The following is a 20,564-nucleotide window of genomic DNA, read 5'->3' as shown; positions in this document are numbered from 1 at the left end:
GGGAGCTCCTGCCTGGAAAGCCCCAGGCTGCAGCCTAGGAGTAGGCTGAGAGGTACTAGGGTTGCAGGGTGCAACCCAGGGGTAGGCCAAGGCAGCAGGTCCAAACCCCTTTGCCAATGATGAGAGGCTAACGCTGCAGTCTGCCCCAGGGCATGGGCGCTAGCTAATGACTGGGCAGTTGCCAAGATCCTGAGGCAAAGTGGGGATAGAGTCGGGGGGGGGGGTTCCCAGGAGGGGGAAACCCTTAAGAGAAAGGGGTTACTGCCAGGGGGCAGAACCCCACATAGAAGGGGCGCCGGGGTCCAGGGAGGGACACGGGGCCAGTAGCGGAAGCCAGAAGGCGGATCACCGGCCTGCAGAGGGTGCTCTGAGCTGTGTATGTGAGCTAATTCCCTGAAGCAACCAGCAGGAGGTGCTGCGGGGGTGAGTTCGCCCGGTTACAGGGTGGTTCCGCCTCATATAGCCAGAGGCTATGGCAAGGAGGTGTGAGCGCTTCCCCTTTACAGACATTGCTAAGCAAAGTTCTCCGGCTCCAGAGCCCTAGGCACGTACACACCTAAGTGGAATACATGGCTGCATCTACTCAAAGCAGCAGCTTAGGCTCTGAATGCCATGTTAGCTGTGAGGGCAGTGTTAGAATTTAGTCAGCTTTAGGCATGCCTACCAGCAGAAATGCAGGTGCCTTTAGGGATCGAGGTGCCTACGTGGTTCAGTGGCAGCTGAACAGTGATTTTGTGAAAGTCAGTGATGTCTAGGAGACAGTTAAGTACCTCAGTGTTTTTGTGCATCTTAACCCTAGCTGCCTAAGACACACCAGTCCTTTCACACAAACAACCCAAAACAGAATCTGCCCCCATTACAGCACATAGCCCAGTGGTTAATACACTCACCTAGACTGGAAGAGACCCAGATTCAAAACCCTCCTCTAGATTAGGGACTTGAACCTGTCTCCTACATTTCAGGTGAATACCTTAAGTGCCAGGCTATTAGATATTTTGGGGTAGGTATTTTTCAAGCTGTCCCACTTCATATAATTAAATATTTATTAGGTGACGAAAAGAGAGAAATTGACTGCATAGATCAGTGGTCTTGGCACTCATATGGGAAAGCCAGGTTCAAGTCTCTGGCTAGTTATAATTAAGGGTATGATTTTGCCATGACGGTCACAGAAAGCATGAATTTGCATTAAGTCCATCAAATGCCATCCAGACCAAATGAAATGTGCTCAAACCAAGTGGTGTTGCAAACTTGTCCATAGGGTCACAGCATCACTCCGTCTGTCCCACCATCTCCATCTATAGCAGCATGGACTCTTCAAACCTATGCAATATTGTGACCCCATGTGCTAGGTCGCAATATTTAGAGTGGGTAGCGGGGCCATTCCCACAGGACAGGAGTTGCCATTGTGGGGTGAGTGTGGGGTGGGCTCACCTCCCTCCTTCTGTGACATATTGTTGTTTTCAAGCACCTCTACCATGAAATGTATTTAAAAATGTCCTGACAAAATCATAACACTAGTTATAGTTTAACTCAGCTGAACTGTTTCATGGTCCAGTAGAAGGGCCTGATTCTCCACTGCCTCACAATGAAGGCATTTACAGCCTTCATTGTGAGTAGGTGTAATATGTTACTCTTCTGGTCTGGCAGATTTTTTTCATTCACTTTGCACAGGTGTAAATGATGACACCAGGTGCATGACATGGCAGAATCAGGCCCAACATATCAAATTAAAGTATCCATAGCAAAAGAAATCCAAAGTGTCTGTTTCAATTGCATCTACAGACCTTAGACTTCAGTAGATTTAAGGATACAGGGAATCTTCAGGAGGCATGTTCACTTCACCATAGTAAATGTATCTCAGCATAGATTCAAATGCTTGTTTACTGGGAACCATTTCACCTATAGAAATATTTACTTGTCCATCTTCTGGCATGAAGGAACGGAACATGGCTTCAAAGTAACTGGAAAAGGAAAGGTGACCAATGTAACACAGGGGGATTTTACATAATCACAAGAAAGGTTCTGCAGATGGTTTCACTCAGTACTGTTCAAAGGGGGCTACAAAGCACTGAAGCTTTCACACAGGTTACTTCCTAGCTACTATGGGGAGGGAAAAACTGCCTCTAAATGCCTCCTCAAATATAGTATGCAGTGGTGTTGTAATCATGTCGGTCCCAGGATATTAGAGAGACAAGGTGGGTGAGGTAATATCTTTTATTGGACCAGCTTCTGCTGGTGAAAGAGACAAGCTCTTGAGCTACACAGAGCTCTTCTTCAGGTCTCTTCCCAAAGGGGATTTGCTAGTATTTCCCTCTAAATAGTTCATGAGTGGCTTAAAGAACATTCAAACAATTTAGCTGAGTGTATCTCTGCATGCTGGTGACTGAGTGATCACAGCACCTGGAGCGGTTTACTGCTTATCACTAGCAAAGTATTGTGAGAGACAGCCCAGTTTGGAGAGCTAAGGGGGAACCCACAGTTCCAGGCTGTACCCCAGAGATCCCATCACACTCAACCACCTTGTCTCTCAAATGTTGTACTGTCATGTTTTGGATAAATTGTGTGTGAGGCAACCAAGCATCACCATCCCAACAATGCTATAGGATACTATATAGGAAACAATGCCATGTGGATTTTCTTTATGGCAATTAATTTTCAAAAATATAAAAATTAGGATATAATACACTATAATAATTCATTTACCTACTTTGCATATGAAGTGCTGGTAAACATCAAACATTATGGGTCTCCTGTTTTTTTAGGGGCTAGACACTAATATAACTGGTTACCTGCCTACTGTACAAGGATATTGTGATGGTTTGTTAGATACTGTCTGTAAAGTACTAAAGTATGTAAATGCTAAGGATTATTACGGTTGGCTTAAAATTTTCCATCAAAACTTTTTTTAATGGAAAATTGGATTTTAACTAAATGAAAATTTTTGCAGAAAGTATTGCCAAAAAATTAAACAAAAAAATCAAGGATTTTTCCTACAAAAAGTCAACATTTTCTGTTAACCCCCTCCATTTTCCAATTAGTTCTGATTATTATTGGATACTGAATGGAAGGAACCCATTTTCACTGGCTATAGGCAATAGTAGGTTTGCCTGTGATAGTATTAGATTGTGCTCATCTACTAACCTTGTTCCATCATTAATAGATAGCTACAAGCTAGAACAGGGGCGGGCAAACTTTTTGGCCTGAGGGCTGCATCAGGTTTGGGAAATTGTATGGAGGACCAGTTAGAGGAGGGGGGCAGGGCCCGGCCCCCATCCCCTATCTACTCCCCCCGCAGCCCACCCCCAGGACTCCTGTCCCATCCAACCCCTGGTTCCCTGATGGTCCCCCAGGACACCTGCCCCATCCAACCCCCTGCTCCCTGTCCCCTGACTGCCCCCCGCCACCTCATCCAATCTCCCCTCCTTCATGACTGCCCCCTTGGACCCCTGCCCCATCCAACCACCTCTTTTCACTGTCTCCTGACTGCTCCCGGAACCCCTGCCCTTAACTGACCCTGCTGCCCCATCCAACCCACCCTTCCTTCCTGACTGCCCCCCTGCTTCCCCGCCCTCTGACCACCCCGATCTCTATCCACACTGCTGCACCCTGATCACCACCCCGAACTCTCCTTCCCTCTATCCAACCCCTCCTGCTTCCTGACCCCTTACTGCGCTGCCTGGAGCACCGGTGGCTGGCGGCACTACAGCCATGCAGCACAGAGCACCGAGTCAGGTCAGGCTCTGCAGTGGCGTTGCCCCAGGAGCTTGCAGCCCCACTGCCCAGAGCATTGTACCAGTGGCAGGGCGAGCTGCAGAGGAGGGGGAACAGCAAGGGAGGGGCTGGGGGCTAGCCTCAGGGGCCGGGTAGGAAAGTTCCACGGGCTGGATGTGGCCCGCGGACCATAGTTTGTTCACCTCTGAGCTAGATCCTACTCTGCTTTCCCTCCTTTTCTACCCTTTCTCTCCAAATAACGTAACTTGCATCTACTAGCGTGGCAAAATGTTTTTCTTCACCCCACCAGTTGTACCCCTCACTCTGGACAATTGATCCTGCTCTCTCTTCCTTTTTTGAATATGTAAGAGTCAGTTTTTTCAGGTGCCTGAATCTGAATGACACACCCATAATTTCTGGATGAGAGCTGCTGAGTGAACGTTCTTGTCACAGGTTACTGTAGACTCCTAATGGCATTCAGTCTTATATTCTCTTCAACTTGTATACCTGATTAAAGCCCTTCACAATTTCTCCCTTGCAAATTCTTCATGTCACAACCAATCAGGCTTGGCCTGAGATTTCTGCCAATGGCATTCTAGCTGTCTTCCTGTCTTCCTCGCCTGCTTCATCTGTCCCAGGCTGTCTGTAAACCACGCTGATCAGTGAGGATGAAGCTGTATAGGGTCACCCTATCAAAACCTGAACTGACGAGAGTTAGATGCCTTAAAAAGGGATTTTCAAAAGCCAGCATGCTCAGGGGACAGTTGTCTAAGCCAGTCAATAGGAAATGCTGAGGAGAGGGGTGCAGCCTCCTCTTAAAGGGAGGGAGGTGCCTAACTAGTCTGAGAGAGGTGCCTCCCTCCAGCTGGGGGTCACAGCCATGAGCCCTCTGGAGTCAGTCACCTAAGCTGGGCCAGCCCTTTCTCAACAAAAACTGAGAAGCAGGAGGCGATGACCCTTTACCAACAGTCCCGTGGCTAAAGAACTCATCCACAATTTGGGAGACTCAGGTTCAAATCCCCACTGTGCTTGATACGGAGCAGTGTTTTGAACCCAGGTCTCCCACATCTCACACAAGTGCCATAACCACTGGGTTTGAAGATTGAAAGGTGATTTAATTACCATGTCCCTTGTATTTTCTTCACAGGTACTAAAGGGCTCTTTAATGAGGAAGTCAGAATAAGACCTGTGGCTGGAAGTTAAAGCCAAATGCAAATTAGAAATAATACACACAGTGAAGGTGATTAGCCATTAGAACAAACTATCAAGGCAGGCGGTGGCTTCTCTATCTCTTTAAATCAAGAATGCACATCTTCTCTGGAAGACATACTTTAGTCAACCACAAGTTACTGGGCTCAATACAGTGTAAAAGGGCAAGATTCTATGGCCTGTGATATACATGTCAGACTAAATGATGTAAGGGTCCCTTCTGGCCTTGGAATCTATGAACCATTTATCTCACCAACAATCCCCTTATCCTTTTCAATTATTCCCTTTACATGGTTTAGCAGGCCTGCTGATTCTCCATTGGCTTCTTACTTTGATGTACTAACATAGGACTAGATCATGCCTAGCTTTAACATAGCCATACATAGAGTCCCAGTTCTCTCGCTCAGCCAGGTTAAGGCAGTCTAGATTGCAGCTCTATGGACTGCAGAACCCAATGCCATGTACCCAATACTCCCCCTACGACTGAGTGAAGAGGGTACAGGGAAGGGTAGAATCAATATAGACCTCTCCCCACTACATGCACCAGCCAAGGAAGCTGGTTGGCCGTGCCAGGGAGGAGACGTACGATACACCCTTAAATGGGTAAATTATTTACACCTGCAACCAAGTGGGAACCCAGAGAGACTAATCTACCCCCTAATGTACTAATATTTTTTTGTTTGTTCAATGGATTCTTAAATCTCTACCTCATAGCTTACATACCAAAGTTTAGGCCTCATTCTATTAGCATCACTTGAGCTGCATTTCCATTTTTTAGAACATCCTTTTTATTCTTTTTGAACACTTGTTCCTTTTCAGTTAATGACAGTAGTTTTGATTATTTGCTTCTTTTTTAAATTGTGGTAGGATATAGACCTTCTGTTATTCAACTAAGGTTTTGATTTCCTAACATTTCCCTGCTGAGATGGCAAATTCATATTTTAGTCACTGTTGCTTAATGGCTCTATTATGTTTAATTTATAGGGGGAAAATCCTATGTATTACTCAGATCTCAGTGAATAGAAGCCTATTCTCTTGTGAGCTCCAAAACAAGCTGATCCAAGACGCAGTACTAAAAAATCATGTCTACACATGACATTTGTTACTGCTCTAGTAAATGACGACTCTTTAAAAAAGTTTCTAAGTTTCAGTAAATGGTTGATCAGAGTGCACACACCTGGAGCGGGCTGCCAGAATTGCCTTATGTGCTGGTCTTGGGTGGCCATCTAACAGCAGGATGATATCACAAAACTCGATCCCAGCTCCTTCTAGATAAGCCTTCATATCCTGAATCAAAGATGTTCCTGACAGAGGCAACACGGTGAAATGATTAAAAAGAAGACATTTCCAGATAATCAGCTGCTATAAAGTTAATACACGGTTGAGCCACATCTACATATAGGTTTTCCTATGGGATCAAGGGAGTTGTTAGTAGGCAGGCACTTCATCACATTCTCAGAGCTATAGGAAGCCCCTTCTTGTATGCCATGGATAAGGCCAGGACATGACGCCTGGAAATTTGTTCTGTATGTAAGGCTGATGCCCTTGGTGAGGTTCTACACCCGCATCCTTTTCCTCACCTCAAGTACGTTTGCCTCAGTCCACCTCCTCACCCACCCCCAGTCCCTCTTGTGCCAACATTACTAACCTCACACCCATTCCCCCTCCACTTCTCTTGCTGTCTCTGGAATGCCATGACATATCTACAAAGATCTTAGCCACCCATGACCTCTTCCTATCTTGGTCCCTTCAGCTCCTGGCTCTTCAAGAGACCTGGATTCCTCTGCAGCTGCCATCTCTTATAGAGGTCTCTCCTTCTCTCACACCCCTGCCCTGGATCAGACTGTAGTGGGGTACGGGGCTTCTCCTGTCCCCTTGCTGCTGTTTCCAATACCTCCCTCCTCTCTTCTTTTGAACAGCTCTGCATCTGACTTCTCTCATCTCCTTCTCAATATTGCTGTCACCTAACATCCATCCAGCTTCTGCCCATCAGCCTTCCTCTCTGATCTCAACTCTTCACTCTTTCTTTCTCTTCCTCTCCTCACAATCTCCCACACTCAGCATCAGAGACTTCAGCTTCCATGGTGGTAACCCAGCCAACCCCTTAGCTGCACACTTTCTTTTCCTCTCCTCTTCATTCAGTCTGCAGCCCTCGGTCAACTCTCATAGAACTTGGTCTCAACAAGCATTGCTTTCTTTGATCTCTGTTGCTGAGTTCCCTCCCTTTCAGCATCACCCATTTCCTCCCAACTCCCTCATGCCCTGTCACTTGGTCTTTCTGCAACTTCGTCCTTCAACATCAGTGACTTCTTATCTGCTCTCAGCCTTCTCATCCTTTCTTCCATTGATATAGTTGTTGATTCACTTCCTCCCTCCACCTTTGTCTCTTTTGCCTCCTTCTCTTACTGCAAGATCTGCCCTGCCAACTGCCAGCCCAAGCTCACTCCCAGCATGAGGAAGTTACTTACCTTATAGTAACTGGAGGGTCTTCGAGATGTGTGGTCCCTATCTGTATTCCATTAGGGATACGCATGACTTCATGCTCCCAGAGTCAGAGAATTTTGAAAGCAGTGTCCGCTGGCTCGCACATGCACCCTTACTTTCCTTGGGCCTCCACCCAAGGAGATAAAGGATGGAGCACACCAACCACCTCTCCCATTCCTTCTCTACCATGAATCTAATCAAGGTCTGAAGCAGAGGGGAAGGAGAGTGGGTAATATGTATGATAGGGATCACAAATCTCAAATAACCTGTAAGGTAAAAAGCTTCTTCTTTTTCTTCAAGTACTGGTCCCTATGTGTATTCCATTGTGGGTGACTGACAACTAGTACTTAAGAAAGAAGAGAGTGCAAGGAGGCAGGTGGCAGAGTTGCATGAAGGACCATTGCCCCATAGCATGCCCCATAGCAGAGTCTTCTACTAAAGCATAATGACTCGCGACCATATGGTTGGAAGTCCACATAGCTGTTTTACAAATGTTAACCAAAGACACTTCCTCAAGCAATGCTATAGACATTGCTTGTGTGCATCCTGTGTGGGGAAGGAAGGCAAGACAATTGATAGCAGAGTAAGATATAACCTGAGATCCACCCAGAGATCCTCCGAGGAGATAGCTTGACCTTGGACACTTTCCACTGTGGCTCAAACATTGGGGGGGAGGGGAGAAGAATTGCATCAGGAATGTTGGTTGGAAAGTTATTAAGATGTGTTCCTAAAAAGGATAATGTTGTTCGGTGGTTGGATCATCAGTTTCCCTGGTATGAACCAGGTACTCATGATGTGTGCAATGAGAACACTGATCCACTACCCGCTGCCACCCAGTGGCTGCTAACAGGCACCAGAACTAGAAGTTGAATTCCGACAGAGCAGAGAACTCCAATCCTGGAATCTGCTAGGTTGAATTCTGGGGTCCTGAATGTCCCTGATTGTATTTAAACCCAAGCACAGGAACAAGAAGTTGTCCATGTAACTGGGTTGCCCCTGCTCAGGACTGTTTCCCTTGCACTACCTGCTCCTACTACCTGACTCTGATCTCCTGGTAACCTGATCCTGCCTGCCTGCCTCCTTACATCTGACTCTTGATCTGCCCTCTGGCATATCTCAGAATCTAATTTCCTGGTATCTGACCCAGTGTGACTCCTGGTCTGACCACTAGGTTAGACTCCCCATGTCAGTTTGCATAGACCACTTAAGCCACAGGAGTGGGCTTGGTGCCAGTAAAATGGAGCTGGCTAAACCTCTGGAAGCACTGGGCACTCCCAAGTGGGTCTGCCTGATTTTAGGCTGACAATTCAGCCTTGCAGACCTAGGTCATTCAGCTGACCTTGGAGAAAAAACTGTTACCTACCTTTTGTAACTGTTGTTCTTCGAGATGTGTTGCTCATGTAGATTCCATTCAAGGTGTGCGTGCACCCATGGGCAGAGTTGTCAGAGATTTCTGCCTTAGTGGTATGCATAGGGCAAGCTGTGGTGCCCCCTGGAGTGGCACCCCCATGCGCCCTCTCAGTTCCTTCTTGCCAGCAACTCCAATAGAGGGGCAAGAGGGTGGGAAGTGGAATGGACATGTGCAACACATCTGGAAGAACAACAGTTATGAAAGTTAGGTAACTGGTTTTTCTTCTTCGAGAGCTTGTTCATGTCAATTCCATTTTAGATGACTCACAAGCAGTATCAACAGAGGTGGGCTCAAAGTTCACAGCTTAGCAGCTTGCAGTACTGCCCTACCGAAATCAGCACTGTCCAAGGCCTGCTGGGTCAGCGCGTAGTGGGACATAAAAGTGTGGACAGATGACCATGTGGCCACTCTACAGATGCCCTGGATAGGCACATGGACCAGAAAGGCTGCAGAAGAGTGGGTGGTGATGATCGCCAGGGGTGGCACCTTCACTTGATCATAGCAGAAGTGAATGCAGGTAGTGATCCAAGAAGAAATTCTTTGAGTGGATACCGGGCGACCTTTCACCCTGTCAGCCACTGTGACGAACAATTGCATTGTCTTACTGAATGACTTGGTCCTATCCACATAGAAGACCAGAGCCCTCCTAATGTCCAGGGCATGTAGCCTGTGCTCCTCTTCTGACTTATGCAGCTTTGGAAAGAAGACCAGTAAATAAATGTTCTGGCTCCAATGAAACTGAGGGACTGCTTTAGGAAGAAAAGCTGGGTGCAGCATTAGCTGGACCTTGTCCTTGTAGAAGACTGTTTACGGCGGTTCCAAGGTGAACACCTGAATCTCGGATACACAACAGGCCAACATCACTACAAACAGGAACATGACCTTCCAGGAGAGGAGGAGAGAGCAGGAAGCCAAGGGCTCTCTAAGGGAGGATCCATGAGTTGAGACAGCACCAGATTCAAGTCTCATGGAGGGATGGGGTCTCTGACTTGTGGGAAGAGGTGCTCCAGGCCTTTAAGGAATCTGGCCATGATAACCTGAGCAAAAACAGACGTACCCTGTAACAGTGGGTGGAAGGTCGAGATGGTCGCTAGATGGACAAGTCCTGAAGCTTGAGATGCAGGAGGTAGTCCAGAATAAGATGCAGTGAAGCCCGCTTGGGACGAACACCTTCGTCTGCAATCCAACAGATGAACCGTCTCTACTTGGCCATGTAGGTCGCGCTGGTGGATGGCTTCCTGCTTCCCAACAGAATGTGCAGAACCTCTGCTGAACACTGCTGCTGCTGCACGTTTAACCACGCAGATGTAGTGCTGCCAGGTTGGGGTGCAGAAGACTGCTGTGGTTCTGGGACAACAGGTCCGACCTGAATGGTAGCTGGAACGCGGTTGCTCCCGAGAGATCCAGAAGGGTGCTGAACCAGTGCTGGCCTGGCTACACTGATGCCATGAGGATGATCCTCACCTTGTCCTGTTTGATCTTCATGAGGACCCTTGGCAGCAACGATACCAGAGGGAAGGTGTACATCAGGTCTCCTGACCATGGGAGCAGAAAGGTGTCAGACAGGGCTGCTCTATCCATGCCCCCAATCAACAGAAGACGGGGCACTTCCTGTTCTGCGTGGAAGCGAATAAGTCCACCTGGGGAGTTCCCCATCTGTGGAAGATGGAGCTGACCACCTCTGGACGAATTCCCAGCGAGACAAGAATGTCCTGCTGAGGCAATCTGCCAATGAGTTCTTGGACCCCGGAAGGTGAGTGGCTACGAGATGGATATTGTACTGTAGACAGAAGTCCCAGAGCCAGAGGGTTTCCTAGCAAAGGGCCGATGACCTGGCTCTGCCCTGCCTGTTGACATAGAAAACTGTAGCCATGTTGTCCGTCAGGACCCTGTACCATCCTGTCTTGTATACAAGGTAGAAAGGCCTAGCAGGTCTGTCAGACTGCTCCAAGTTCCCTGACATTGATATGAAGGGAACGAGCTTGACTTGACTTGACTAACGGCCTTGAGTGTTGAGATTGCCAAGGTGGGCTCCCAAGCCCAGGTCCGAAGTGTCAGAGACAAGGAGCACCAATGAGGGTGGGGCCGCAAAGGGAACATCTTACAACAACAACATGGGATCCTGTCACCAGACGAGGGACGCCAGGACGCTGTCCGGAATCCTGACCACCCAGTTCACGTTGTGCCGGTTGGGGACATAGACTGATGCCAGCTATGCCTGAAGAGGTCTGAGGCGGAGTCATGCATGCCAGACCATGTAAGAACACACTGCCAATGTGGCCCAGCAGCCTAAGACACGTGTGGGCGGTGATGAGTGGGTGGGCCTGCAGGTCCACGATAAGGTCCGACATGGCCTGGAACCGAGTCTCGGGGAGGAAAGCCCTGGCACAAATGGAGTCGAGGGCCGATTCAATTAACTCTGTGTTGTACCAGGGTTAAGGTTTATTTTGTCTCGTTTATTATAAACCCCAGGTCGCGACAGGTGGAACAGACCAGGTCAAGATGCTTCCACACCTGACCCAGAGACCAGCCCTTTATCAACCAGTTGTCGAGGTATGGGTATATTTGGACTCTCCGACGTCTCAGGTAAGCAGCCACTGGTGCTATACATTTTGTGAATACCCTTGGGGCCAATGAAAGACCAAAGGGCATCGCCGTAAACTGGAAATGGCACCTCTCGCCGAGCTGAAGTACAGGAGTTGACGGGAGAGCGCTCAGGGATCGATTTATTGTGTTTAGTCTAGACGCAATAAATCGATCCCTGCTGGATCGATCGCTGCCCGCTGATCCGGCCGGTAGTGAAGACATACCCTGAGTCTGCGGGGCGAAAGTTCTTACAGATGCAGCACCTGTCCTTACGATGGCCTTCTCCCAGACACTTAAGACAGCTATCGTGCAGATCGCTGATTGGCATCAGCCTGCTGCATGATGCACATGGCTTCAAGCCGGAGTACTGGGGCAAAGTCCTAACAGGGGACTCTGTTGACTAACTAACACTATCAGCTAGCTAACTATGTACAACCACAACTAGCAAGTCAATGGATACACCGCTACTGTTCTTGCGAAGCAAGACAAGGCACTCCAAACAGCCATCACGGGTGGTAAGAAGGAACTGAGAGGGTGCAGCGCCAGCAATGCCTGATATGCTGCTGCATGGAAGAGCCACTCGAGGGGGTGCCACAGCCAGCCCTACAGATACTGCTAAGGCAGAAATCTCCAACAACTGTGCATGTGAGCGCAAGCACACCAAAAATGGAATTGTCATGAGCAAGCGTTCAAAGAAGAATTAGGTATTGCAAGAGCGAGTCACACACTTGCATGCTGAAAACACTTTACCCCAGACATGGCTCACAGTGCCCTGTTCCCTGATATGTCTACCAGAATGGTTTGATGGTAATCACCAGTGATTCCACAGTTTTATAAACCAGTGCTGCCTCCTGTGCATAATGCATCCTCAGTCCTACCCTACTGATTGTATAAAGGTGAGCTTGGTTATCAGCCTGCTGTTCGGGGAAGCCTCTCCCCTCTTGGAGTGCGACATTTTGGTACTATCAACCTGGGAGATCTTCCTGCAAGTCAGTTCAGTGCTGTTTGGTGATCTGCACCAAGCTCCAACAGCAGAGGCTGCTCTAAGAAACATCCAACAAAGGCAGCGTACTATAGGCTCATATGCAGTACAATTCTGCCACCTCATGGCTGATACAGATTGGAATGAGGTGGCACAGCTATACCAGTTCTGGTGGGATCCATGAGAAGAAATTAAAGATGAATTGCCCTGGGTGGAAACTTCCACAAGTCTGCATGCCCTCATACCATCCATACAGACAATTAGTTACAGGAACAAATGGAGAAAAAAATGGGGGTCTTGCAACTATCTTATCATTTTCTGTTACTTCTTTATCAATGCTTCCTGCCAAGTTGAAAGTTGATGCAGGTGGACATGGGCAATTGACAGCTCACCCCCGCAGAAAAGGAGTGACACTGCCAGCACCATCTCTGCTTCTACTCTGGTGAGTCAGGTCACTCCATCTCTGCCTGCCATGTACAACTTCAAAGTACCAGGAAAAAGAGCTCTCCCACACGCCGGTCTTGACTGGAACACACCCTGAACTCTGTCCCAGGGCTTCCTACTTGCAGGTGTTGATTCAGTTGCTCATACCCAGGGTGACCCTGTAAACTCCTGTCTCACTAGTTCTCATCGAGTCAGGTGTACCCGACTGCTTCGCAGACATAGGTAAGGCTTGGGTCCTGCATATTCCCCTGCAAAGCAAGATCACTCCCAACCTCATAGAGACTACTGATGGTTCCCCTTAATCTCCTGGTCCAGTAATGGAGGAAAAAACTCCCCTGGAGGCTGTGATTCAGGGGCATCAAGAAATGTTACAATTTGGCATGACCCTTTCTCCACACTTTCTCCGATCCTCGGTATCTCCTGCTGGCTCTCCACAATCCACTCATGTGGTGGCAAGCACAGGAAGTCTGTCTTCCATTGGAGTTTTGTTAACAGCACTATTGGGGACCAATAGATCCTGTTGCAGCACCTAAACTCAAAAGGCTCAGGTGGGGGTGGCTATCCAGGCAGAACCCTCTGTTGAAGCTACATTGGAATGTCCCTTGAAATACCAAGACTAGGCTGATGTTTTTGAAAAGAGGAGTGCAGAAACCATGCCTCCACACCAAGACTATGACTGCCCAATAGAGTGCAACCAGGAGCAAAAATACCACTATCTGGAAGGAGCTCACCACCCAGTCCAGGTATTCACTGATCATAAACATCTGGAGTACCTACATAGGGCAAAAACCTTAAACCAAGAGCAGCTCTGATGGGCCCTATTTTTCTCCCAATTTGATTTCATCATCATGTATCATCCCAGGTCCAAAAATGGCAAAGTGGATGCCCTGTTCTTTCAAACTCTGCTTACCCAAATCCCTCAAATTGTACCCAGTCTTCCATATTTCCCTCTTGTAAGCATCCACAGAAAATCTCTTCCCTGACTGAACACAGCCATCACCCTACTAGTTCCAGTTCAGGGCCACAAGAAGTCTGAGCACTGAGCTACACTGGGCACCAGATTATTGTGGTACCTCGTAGACTAGGAAGGCTATGGCCCCAAAGAGCAGTACTCGGAGCCTGCCGGTAACATTCATGCCCCTGAACTTATAAAAGACTCTCAAATGTTACCCACAAAAGCCTGGCATGACAATGCCCCAGGGCACACCTGAAGAGGCGTAATGTGAGGTTCATGGGACTTGAAATTACATCTGCTGGAGGCCAAGCAGGTCGCCCTTCCACACTACTTGAAGCCAGCCTTGGCAGTGCCCAAGGCGATAAACATGCATCCCAGGAGACCAATCACTGTGGGGAGTACCACCCACGGTAGTGATGACTGGCAGCCCCACCTCATATCTCCAATTGTCCCAGACCTACTATTTAAGCCTGAAGGGAATACCAGGAAGTTGTATGTGCACCAAGCCAGATCCCTGAACTGCTGCTGAGACGGACACCTAATCATTCTTGCTTCATTCCTGGTTCCTAGCTATTGACTCCAGCTTAACCCTTGGCTACAGCTCCCGGCTATTGACTCCAGCCTGACTCCAGATTTACCCTAGGCTCCAGATCCCAGCTACCAACTCAGCTCCCTCAAGCGTGACCACCTAAAGCTCTAACCACTGGACTTTACTGCCTGTGCCTTGATTCTGGACACAGGCTACCCTGTTACATACGGGCTACCGACACACATGCCATTGGTATAAGGGCCTCAACAGCAGGCTTATTATGCCCCATCACTCTCTTCAATCTGGTAGCAGTGATTAGTGTGCACTGACACTCCTATCCTGAAGCCCGCAGCAGGGCATAGGTCAAACCCATGACTCTTCTTAGCCCCAAAGTGGGGTTCAACCTACCACCATGCCTCATCAGACCTTCAGCAGGGATTACCCATCCTCCTCTCCCCTCTGACTTGCAGGCTGACTTAGCTCACCCTCCTTTTCACAGTGCTAAGCCCTGACCTTCCTCCCACCACCCTAATACTCATAGGTGTCAAGATGAGAAACATTCTCCAAGTGATAGTTCTTCAAATAAGCTGAATGGTCTGGTCCACATCATGGAGCATGTTCCTCTAGACAGCCCTTCAGGGACACTTCAGCTAATGGAGTGCAGGGGAATAATGGGGCAAAAAACGTTTTAGCAGAGGGCTCCTAGCTGTGGAACATCATGTCACTAGAGATCAGGAGCAGTCTATCTAGGGACCTGAATGGCTTTCCATTGTAAGTATTTAAAATCAGAAGAAACTATAGCAATCTCTCTCTTCTCCCTTCCTTTCTTTCTAGCCCTTATGAGAAATAGCTGGAGTGTGCGCATACATATGAGAATGGGTGAATTTAAACCTTACTGAGGGAAGGATAATGCAAAGAGATGAATTTGCATTTCTGCATTCAGGAGCCTCCTACTATTTATTGGTTGATGGTTTCACTATTCCCACAGAACACACCTTTTGCAGGAGGTTGTGGCTGTGGAAGGGGAGGTGATCTTTCTGGTACCTAGGGACAATCCAATGGAGGACTTTCATTACCTTGTGCTGACCTTAAATGGGCAGCCAGATTGTATTGCTAAATAGGTGAGACCAGCTGAAGCTTTTTCAGGGCTTATTACCAGATACAGTGAGTAGAAAAAATTGAGCCCAAAGGTCACAAATGGGAATCACTGTGATCAGGTCTGTTTCTGACAGAGTGTCAGCAATCCTGAAGCTTAGTTGGTGCAAATATTGGCATGTCGTTGTATGCACCTAGGAGGCAGTATAGGTGTCGCTAGACTGACTGAGCAATCTATGTCCAGCAATCAACTATTCCTGACTGTAGAAAAGGCCCAAGTCTCAAAAAAACCAATAGTGTGATTATTAGTTCAGGAAGGAAAATACATTACCAATATCCACAGGCTGATCGGAATGTGTTCGAACAGGAGGCTGCTGTTTTCTTCGTACTATCTCCACTATCAGGGATGAGGAAAGATGCTCAAATTCCTTCATCATTATTACCTGATTAAAATGTGACTCTTTAACCACAAAGTTCAGGCAGTGTTCCTTAAAAAGTGAAAAACAGTCTCATCTGAGGAAACTCTATAATTTTATACAGAATAGAGGAAAAACCATTACAAAGCATCCATTCCAAAATACCCACTGAAGGTTTCCGATGGTATTAACCACGAGAAGAGAACAAGATAGCTTTGCACCAGAATCCTGAAAAATCAGTATCATGTGACAGCATAATCTTTGTTGTTCTTTCTGATATTAAATACAAAAAGCTTTGTCAATGCAACATTATTTATGCATAAAATTAAGCACTCAAAATGGAATGCCCAAGTTAAGGTTAAGTATCAGAGGGGTATTCCTGTTAGTCTGGATCTGTAAAAAGCAACAAAGAGTCCTGTGGCACCTTATAGACTAACAGACGTACTGGAGCATAACTTTCGTGGGTGAATACCCACTTCGTCAGATGAATGTGACAACCTTGAATGCACAACCTTGCCTCTACCCACGTAAGTGTATGTGTTATGACACAATGTACTTATACAATCATGTAATCTCTCAAATAATGCTAAATGACATCACACATTTTTATTCTAAACCTTTAGATCAGATGCGCAGCATCTTGTAACATATTCATTCGCGTATAAAGGATCATATCATACAGTAAATGTAGTTCTTAAAGATGTGTTGTCTACCTAGATTTCATTTCTGGGGCACACGCACCCTGTTTGTGTGAAATTTGATTCTTTTTGCCAACAGTATCCATTGGGGCTGCGTCTGTGACCTGGATACTCTCATGCCTCACACCTGAGGACATGCACTGCAATGATAAACCCACAGAATTAAGTCTCAGAGCCTGGATCAACTGACTTAGGCTTATGGGGACTAAAAGTGGCAGTGCAGACATTCAGGCTTAGGCTAGAGCCCAGGCCTCCCCTCTTACAGAGTCTGAGTGTAGGCTCTAGCCCAGGCCCAAACTTCTATGCTGCAATTTTATAGCCCCACAGCCCGAGCTCCTGAGCCTAATTCAGGGGTCTTTTATTGCAGTCTAAATGTACCCCTAAAGGCCAGAGCAGACTTAACAATCCCGCAGTTCCTTTGTCAATATACAATCCCAGAAGAGTAGGAAATAGTAGATACAGGAAAGGAAGTGGATCGTGTAAGCTATGTGAAATAACACACCTTGAAGGTGTGTTACAAGGTAAATAATTGTTCCTTTTTCTTTAAGTGACTGTCCACACAGACTCCACTTCTGATGACTATCAAACAGTGACCTTACAGTGGGCCTTGGAGTCCTATTTAAAATGAATGCAAGGCAGCTCTACCAAAGTGGGTGTCTGATCTTGAAGTTTCAACTAAGGAAGAGTGATGATAAAAGTGTGAACTGATCCCAGTGTCGCTGACCTGCAAATTTTGAACTCCCCTGCACCTCACACCCTTACTGCACCCCAACTCTTTTCTCTGAGCACCCATAGGGAAAAATTAGCTGGTGTTCCACACCCTCCTGCAGCCAAACTCCCCCCTCCTCGTCTCCTTCTCCTCCTTCCTTGAGCGTGACATGTCCTCACTCCTCCCCCTCCCTCCCAGCGCTTCCAGCCGCCCACTGCCTAACAGCTGTTTGGTGGCACTTAGGACTTTCCAGGAGGGAGGGGAAGGAGTGGGAACGCAGCGTGCTCCAGGGAGGAGGCCGAGAAGAGGCAGGGCAGGGGGGGGGATTGGGGGGAAAAAGGGGGGAAGGGGGGTGGGAAGGGGGTAGGGCTGGGGTGGGAAAAGATGGGGTGGGGCAGGGACTTTGGGGAAGGGGTGGGGCTGGGGCAGTGCAGGGGCGGGAAGAAACGGGGCCAGGGGGGTCGAGGGGAAGTTGACATCTATGATTGTGAAACATATGTAACATTATATATGAAATTATAAATGCTCTCTATAATGTTATTAGAGCATGTTTAAGACAAGATTGCCTAGCCTAGGTAAAGCCGATAAACAAATTTGTCTTAGACAAAGGAATTTGTTTAGTCCTAATTTACATATTAGCACTAAACAAAACCATCAAGCTAAATCAAGTGGGGGTTAACCTGAGACTGAACTCAGGAGACAGACTTAACATAGTTCTTGCATCCCTGAGAGAGACAGGAGACTGAATCTCCAGGAGGCCATCCTAACTTTTAGAACAAACACAATTTTGGGAATATAAGGAACAGAGACTTCATCTTGATCAGGGATGGGCAAACTACTGCCCGCAGGCTGGATCTGGCCCCTCAGAGCTTTGGATCTGGCCAGAGGGTTTGCCCCCCGTGGCGCCGCGGGCCCCATTCCACTCCGAGAAGCGGCTGGCACCACGTCCCTGCAGCCCCTGGGTGGTGGGGCAGAGGGCTCCGTGCATTGCCCTTGCCTCCAGGCACTGCTCCCCGCAGCTCTGATTGGCCGGGAATGGGGAACCAATGGGAGCTTCGGGGTGCTACCTGGAGGCACGCAGAGCCCTCCCCCCCACAACCCAGGGACCGCAGCGCTTCCTGGAGTGGCGCGGGGCCGGGGACAGGGCAGGCATGCAGGGAGCCTGCCCTGGCCCCAGTGCATGCTGCTGCCACCCTGGAGCTGCTTTAGAGAAGTGGCATCAGGCCGGAGCCTGAACCCTCAACTCCTTGCACTGAGACCCCAGCTTGCACCTTGTACACTTACTGCACCCCAACTCCTTGCACTGAGCCCCCTTGTACAGCCTGCACCCCTCCTGCACCCCAATCCCCTGCCTTGAGTGCCCTGCCACACCCCAACCCCCTGCCCTGAGCCCCCTGCCACACCCTGCACCCCTCCTGTACCCCAGCCCCCTGCCATGAGCCCCCTCATACACCTCGCACCCCTCCTCTGCCCCAATCCCTTGCCCTGAGCCCCTTCCTGCACACCGCACCCCCTCCCACACCCCACACTCCCAGCCCCTGCCCTGCATACAATTGCCCCACCCAGATGTGGCCCTCAGCCCAAAAAGGTTGCCCGCCCTGATCTTGATCCTTCACTTTAAAGACCCAAAGAAACCAAGCAATTTGAGCTGTTAGATGGGTCCTGGCCAGGCCAGCCTGTGAAAAGACTGAAAGAAGACTGGAGGTGAGAGAAATCATCTTGAATAAAGACTGTACTTTGGTAGATTCAGTTTTAAACTTTTAAATATGTGTTTTCACTTTTATTTGCTTATAACCATCTCTACCTTTATTTCTTTTACTTGGTATCACTTAATCTAGGCTCTTTGGTTAAACTCATTTTGCTTTCATCAGCCGTTGGGTAAATGCAGTGAGTGTGTGCCTCTAGGAAGCTGACAGGCTGGAGTGTTGCACTGTCTCTGGAGAGGCAGGGAACCTAATACTCTTTTTCTGAGGGCCCAGTGAGAGGGAATGGACCCTGAAGGATTATGACTTTGAGGTGGATTCAGGGTTGGAAGGGTCCTAAACTCAGCCTGCAAGAAGTAACCAAGTTGGGCAAAGCCAGAGTGAGCCTTGTGGGCTGCTGGCTGGCTGTTGGGGTCAGAGCTCTGGACCAAAGCTGCAGAGTCACAAGACACCCAGGGTTAAAAGGCAGTTATTGACTGAACCCCTGACTGGTCTGGGTGAACCCCAAAACATCCCAATGAAATCTACCCTAGCTACTTCATAACAGGATCTAATATAGTTAGATATCAATTTGGATAACTTTTAGGTGGAAATGGCTTGACCCTTAACCCTATCTGCAAAGACTATATACACTCTGTGGGACCTCGTGAAGGATGTTGTCATTCCAGGTAGTACGTTACAGCCCTACTATGTCAAAAGGTGTGCCATTTGGCTTCCCCCCTGGTTTGAGAGTAGAGATTGAGGGAGAAAACTGGGCAGGGAAGCAACTAATTTAAATGAATCAGAAACAATATTAAGCAGGAATTTGGGGTGAGGTCTATCTTTATGGAAGATCATGTCAGGTGGACCAGCCATAAGGGCTTGTATGTCCCCTACCCTATGAGTTGATGTAGGCAATCTTCATAGACAGTTGATAAAAAGAGCAGGTTGCTTGTGGCTAAAAGGGAGGTCCCATTAAAAGGTTAACACTGTGTTGAGGTCTCAGGAAGGAGGAGGCCCTTGGTCTGGGGGAAAAAATATGAATGAGACCCTTACGGAATCTAGCAACTGGAGGGTGGGAAGATACAGTATAACCCTGAATTGAAGATGATGTAGAGCTATTACTGCTAAATGTACTCTTATGGATCTGATGGATGGTCCCAAATATGTTAGAGCTAGCGGACAGTCCTGAGTAGCAGAAACAGGAACTGACAAGGGAAATGTTCTGGTGCCTAAATAGAAAACCTTTTCCATTTTGCTGCATAATTCAGTATAGTAGAGGTTTTTCTGCTATGTCAGAGGTGGGCAAACTATGGCCTGCGGGACCGTCCTGCCCGGCCCCTGAGCTTCTGGTCTGGCAGCTAGCTCCCAGCTCCTCTCCCGCTGTCCTCCCTCCTCTGCAGCTATGCTGCCGCGCAGGCAGCACTCCGGCCAGCGGGGCTGCGCACTCATGCTGGGCAGCACAGCAGTGTGCGTGGCATGGTAAGGGGGCCGGGACTGGGGTGTTGGATATGGGGCATTGGGTCCTGGGGGGCAGTCAGGGGACAGGGAACAGGGGGGATTGGATAGGGGGTGGGGTCCTGTGGGGCCTGTCAGGGAGCGGAGGTGTGGATAGGGGTCAGGGCAGTCAGGGGACAGGGAGCAGGGGGGGTT

General features: G+C 48.3%; 1 protein-coding gene across 1 annotated transcript in view; it reads right to left on the bottom strand.

Moving 5' to 3' along the window:
* Positions 1-20,564, bottom strand: part of LZTR1 (leucine zipper like post translational regulator 1) — a 258,107-nt gene that overhangs the window by 44,284 nt on the left and 193,259 nt on the right. The window contains exons 15-17 of the mRNA XM_032795074.2: positions 15,738-15,894; positions 6,098-6,224; positions 1,812-1,961 (exon numbers count right to left, since the gene is read on the bottom strand). Of these exons, the coding sequence (XP_032650965.1) occupies positions 1,812-1,961; positions 6,098-6,224; positions 15,738-15,894 (434 nt within the window). The remainder of the gene's footprint in view (positions 1-1,811; positions 1,962-6,097; positions 6,225-15,737; positions 15,895-20,564) is intronic.

The sequence above is a fragment of the Chelonoidis abingdonii genome, chromosome 4 (genome assembly GCF_003597395.2).
Source record: "Chelonoidis abingdonii isolate Lonesome George chromosome 4, CheloAbing_2.0, whole genome shotgun sequence".
NCBI lineage: Eukaryota > Metazoa > Chordata > Testudines > Testudinidae > Chelonoidis > Chelonoidis abingdonii.
Note: the sequence above shows the minus strand (reverse complement) of the source record. Positions and strands in the feature narration are given on the sequence as shown.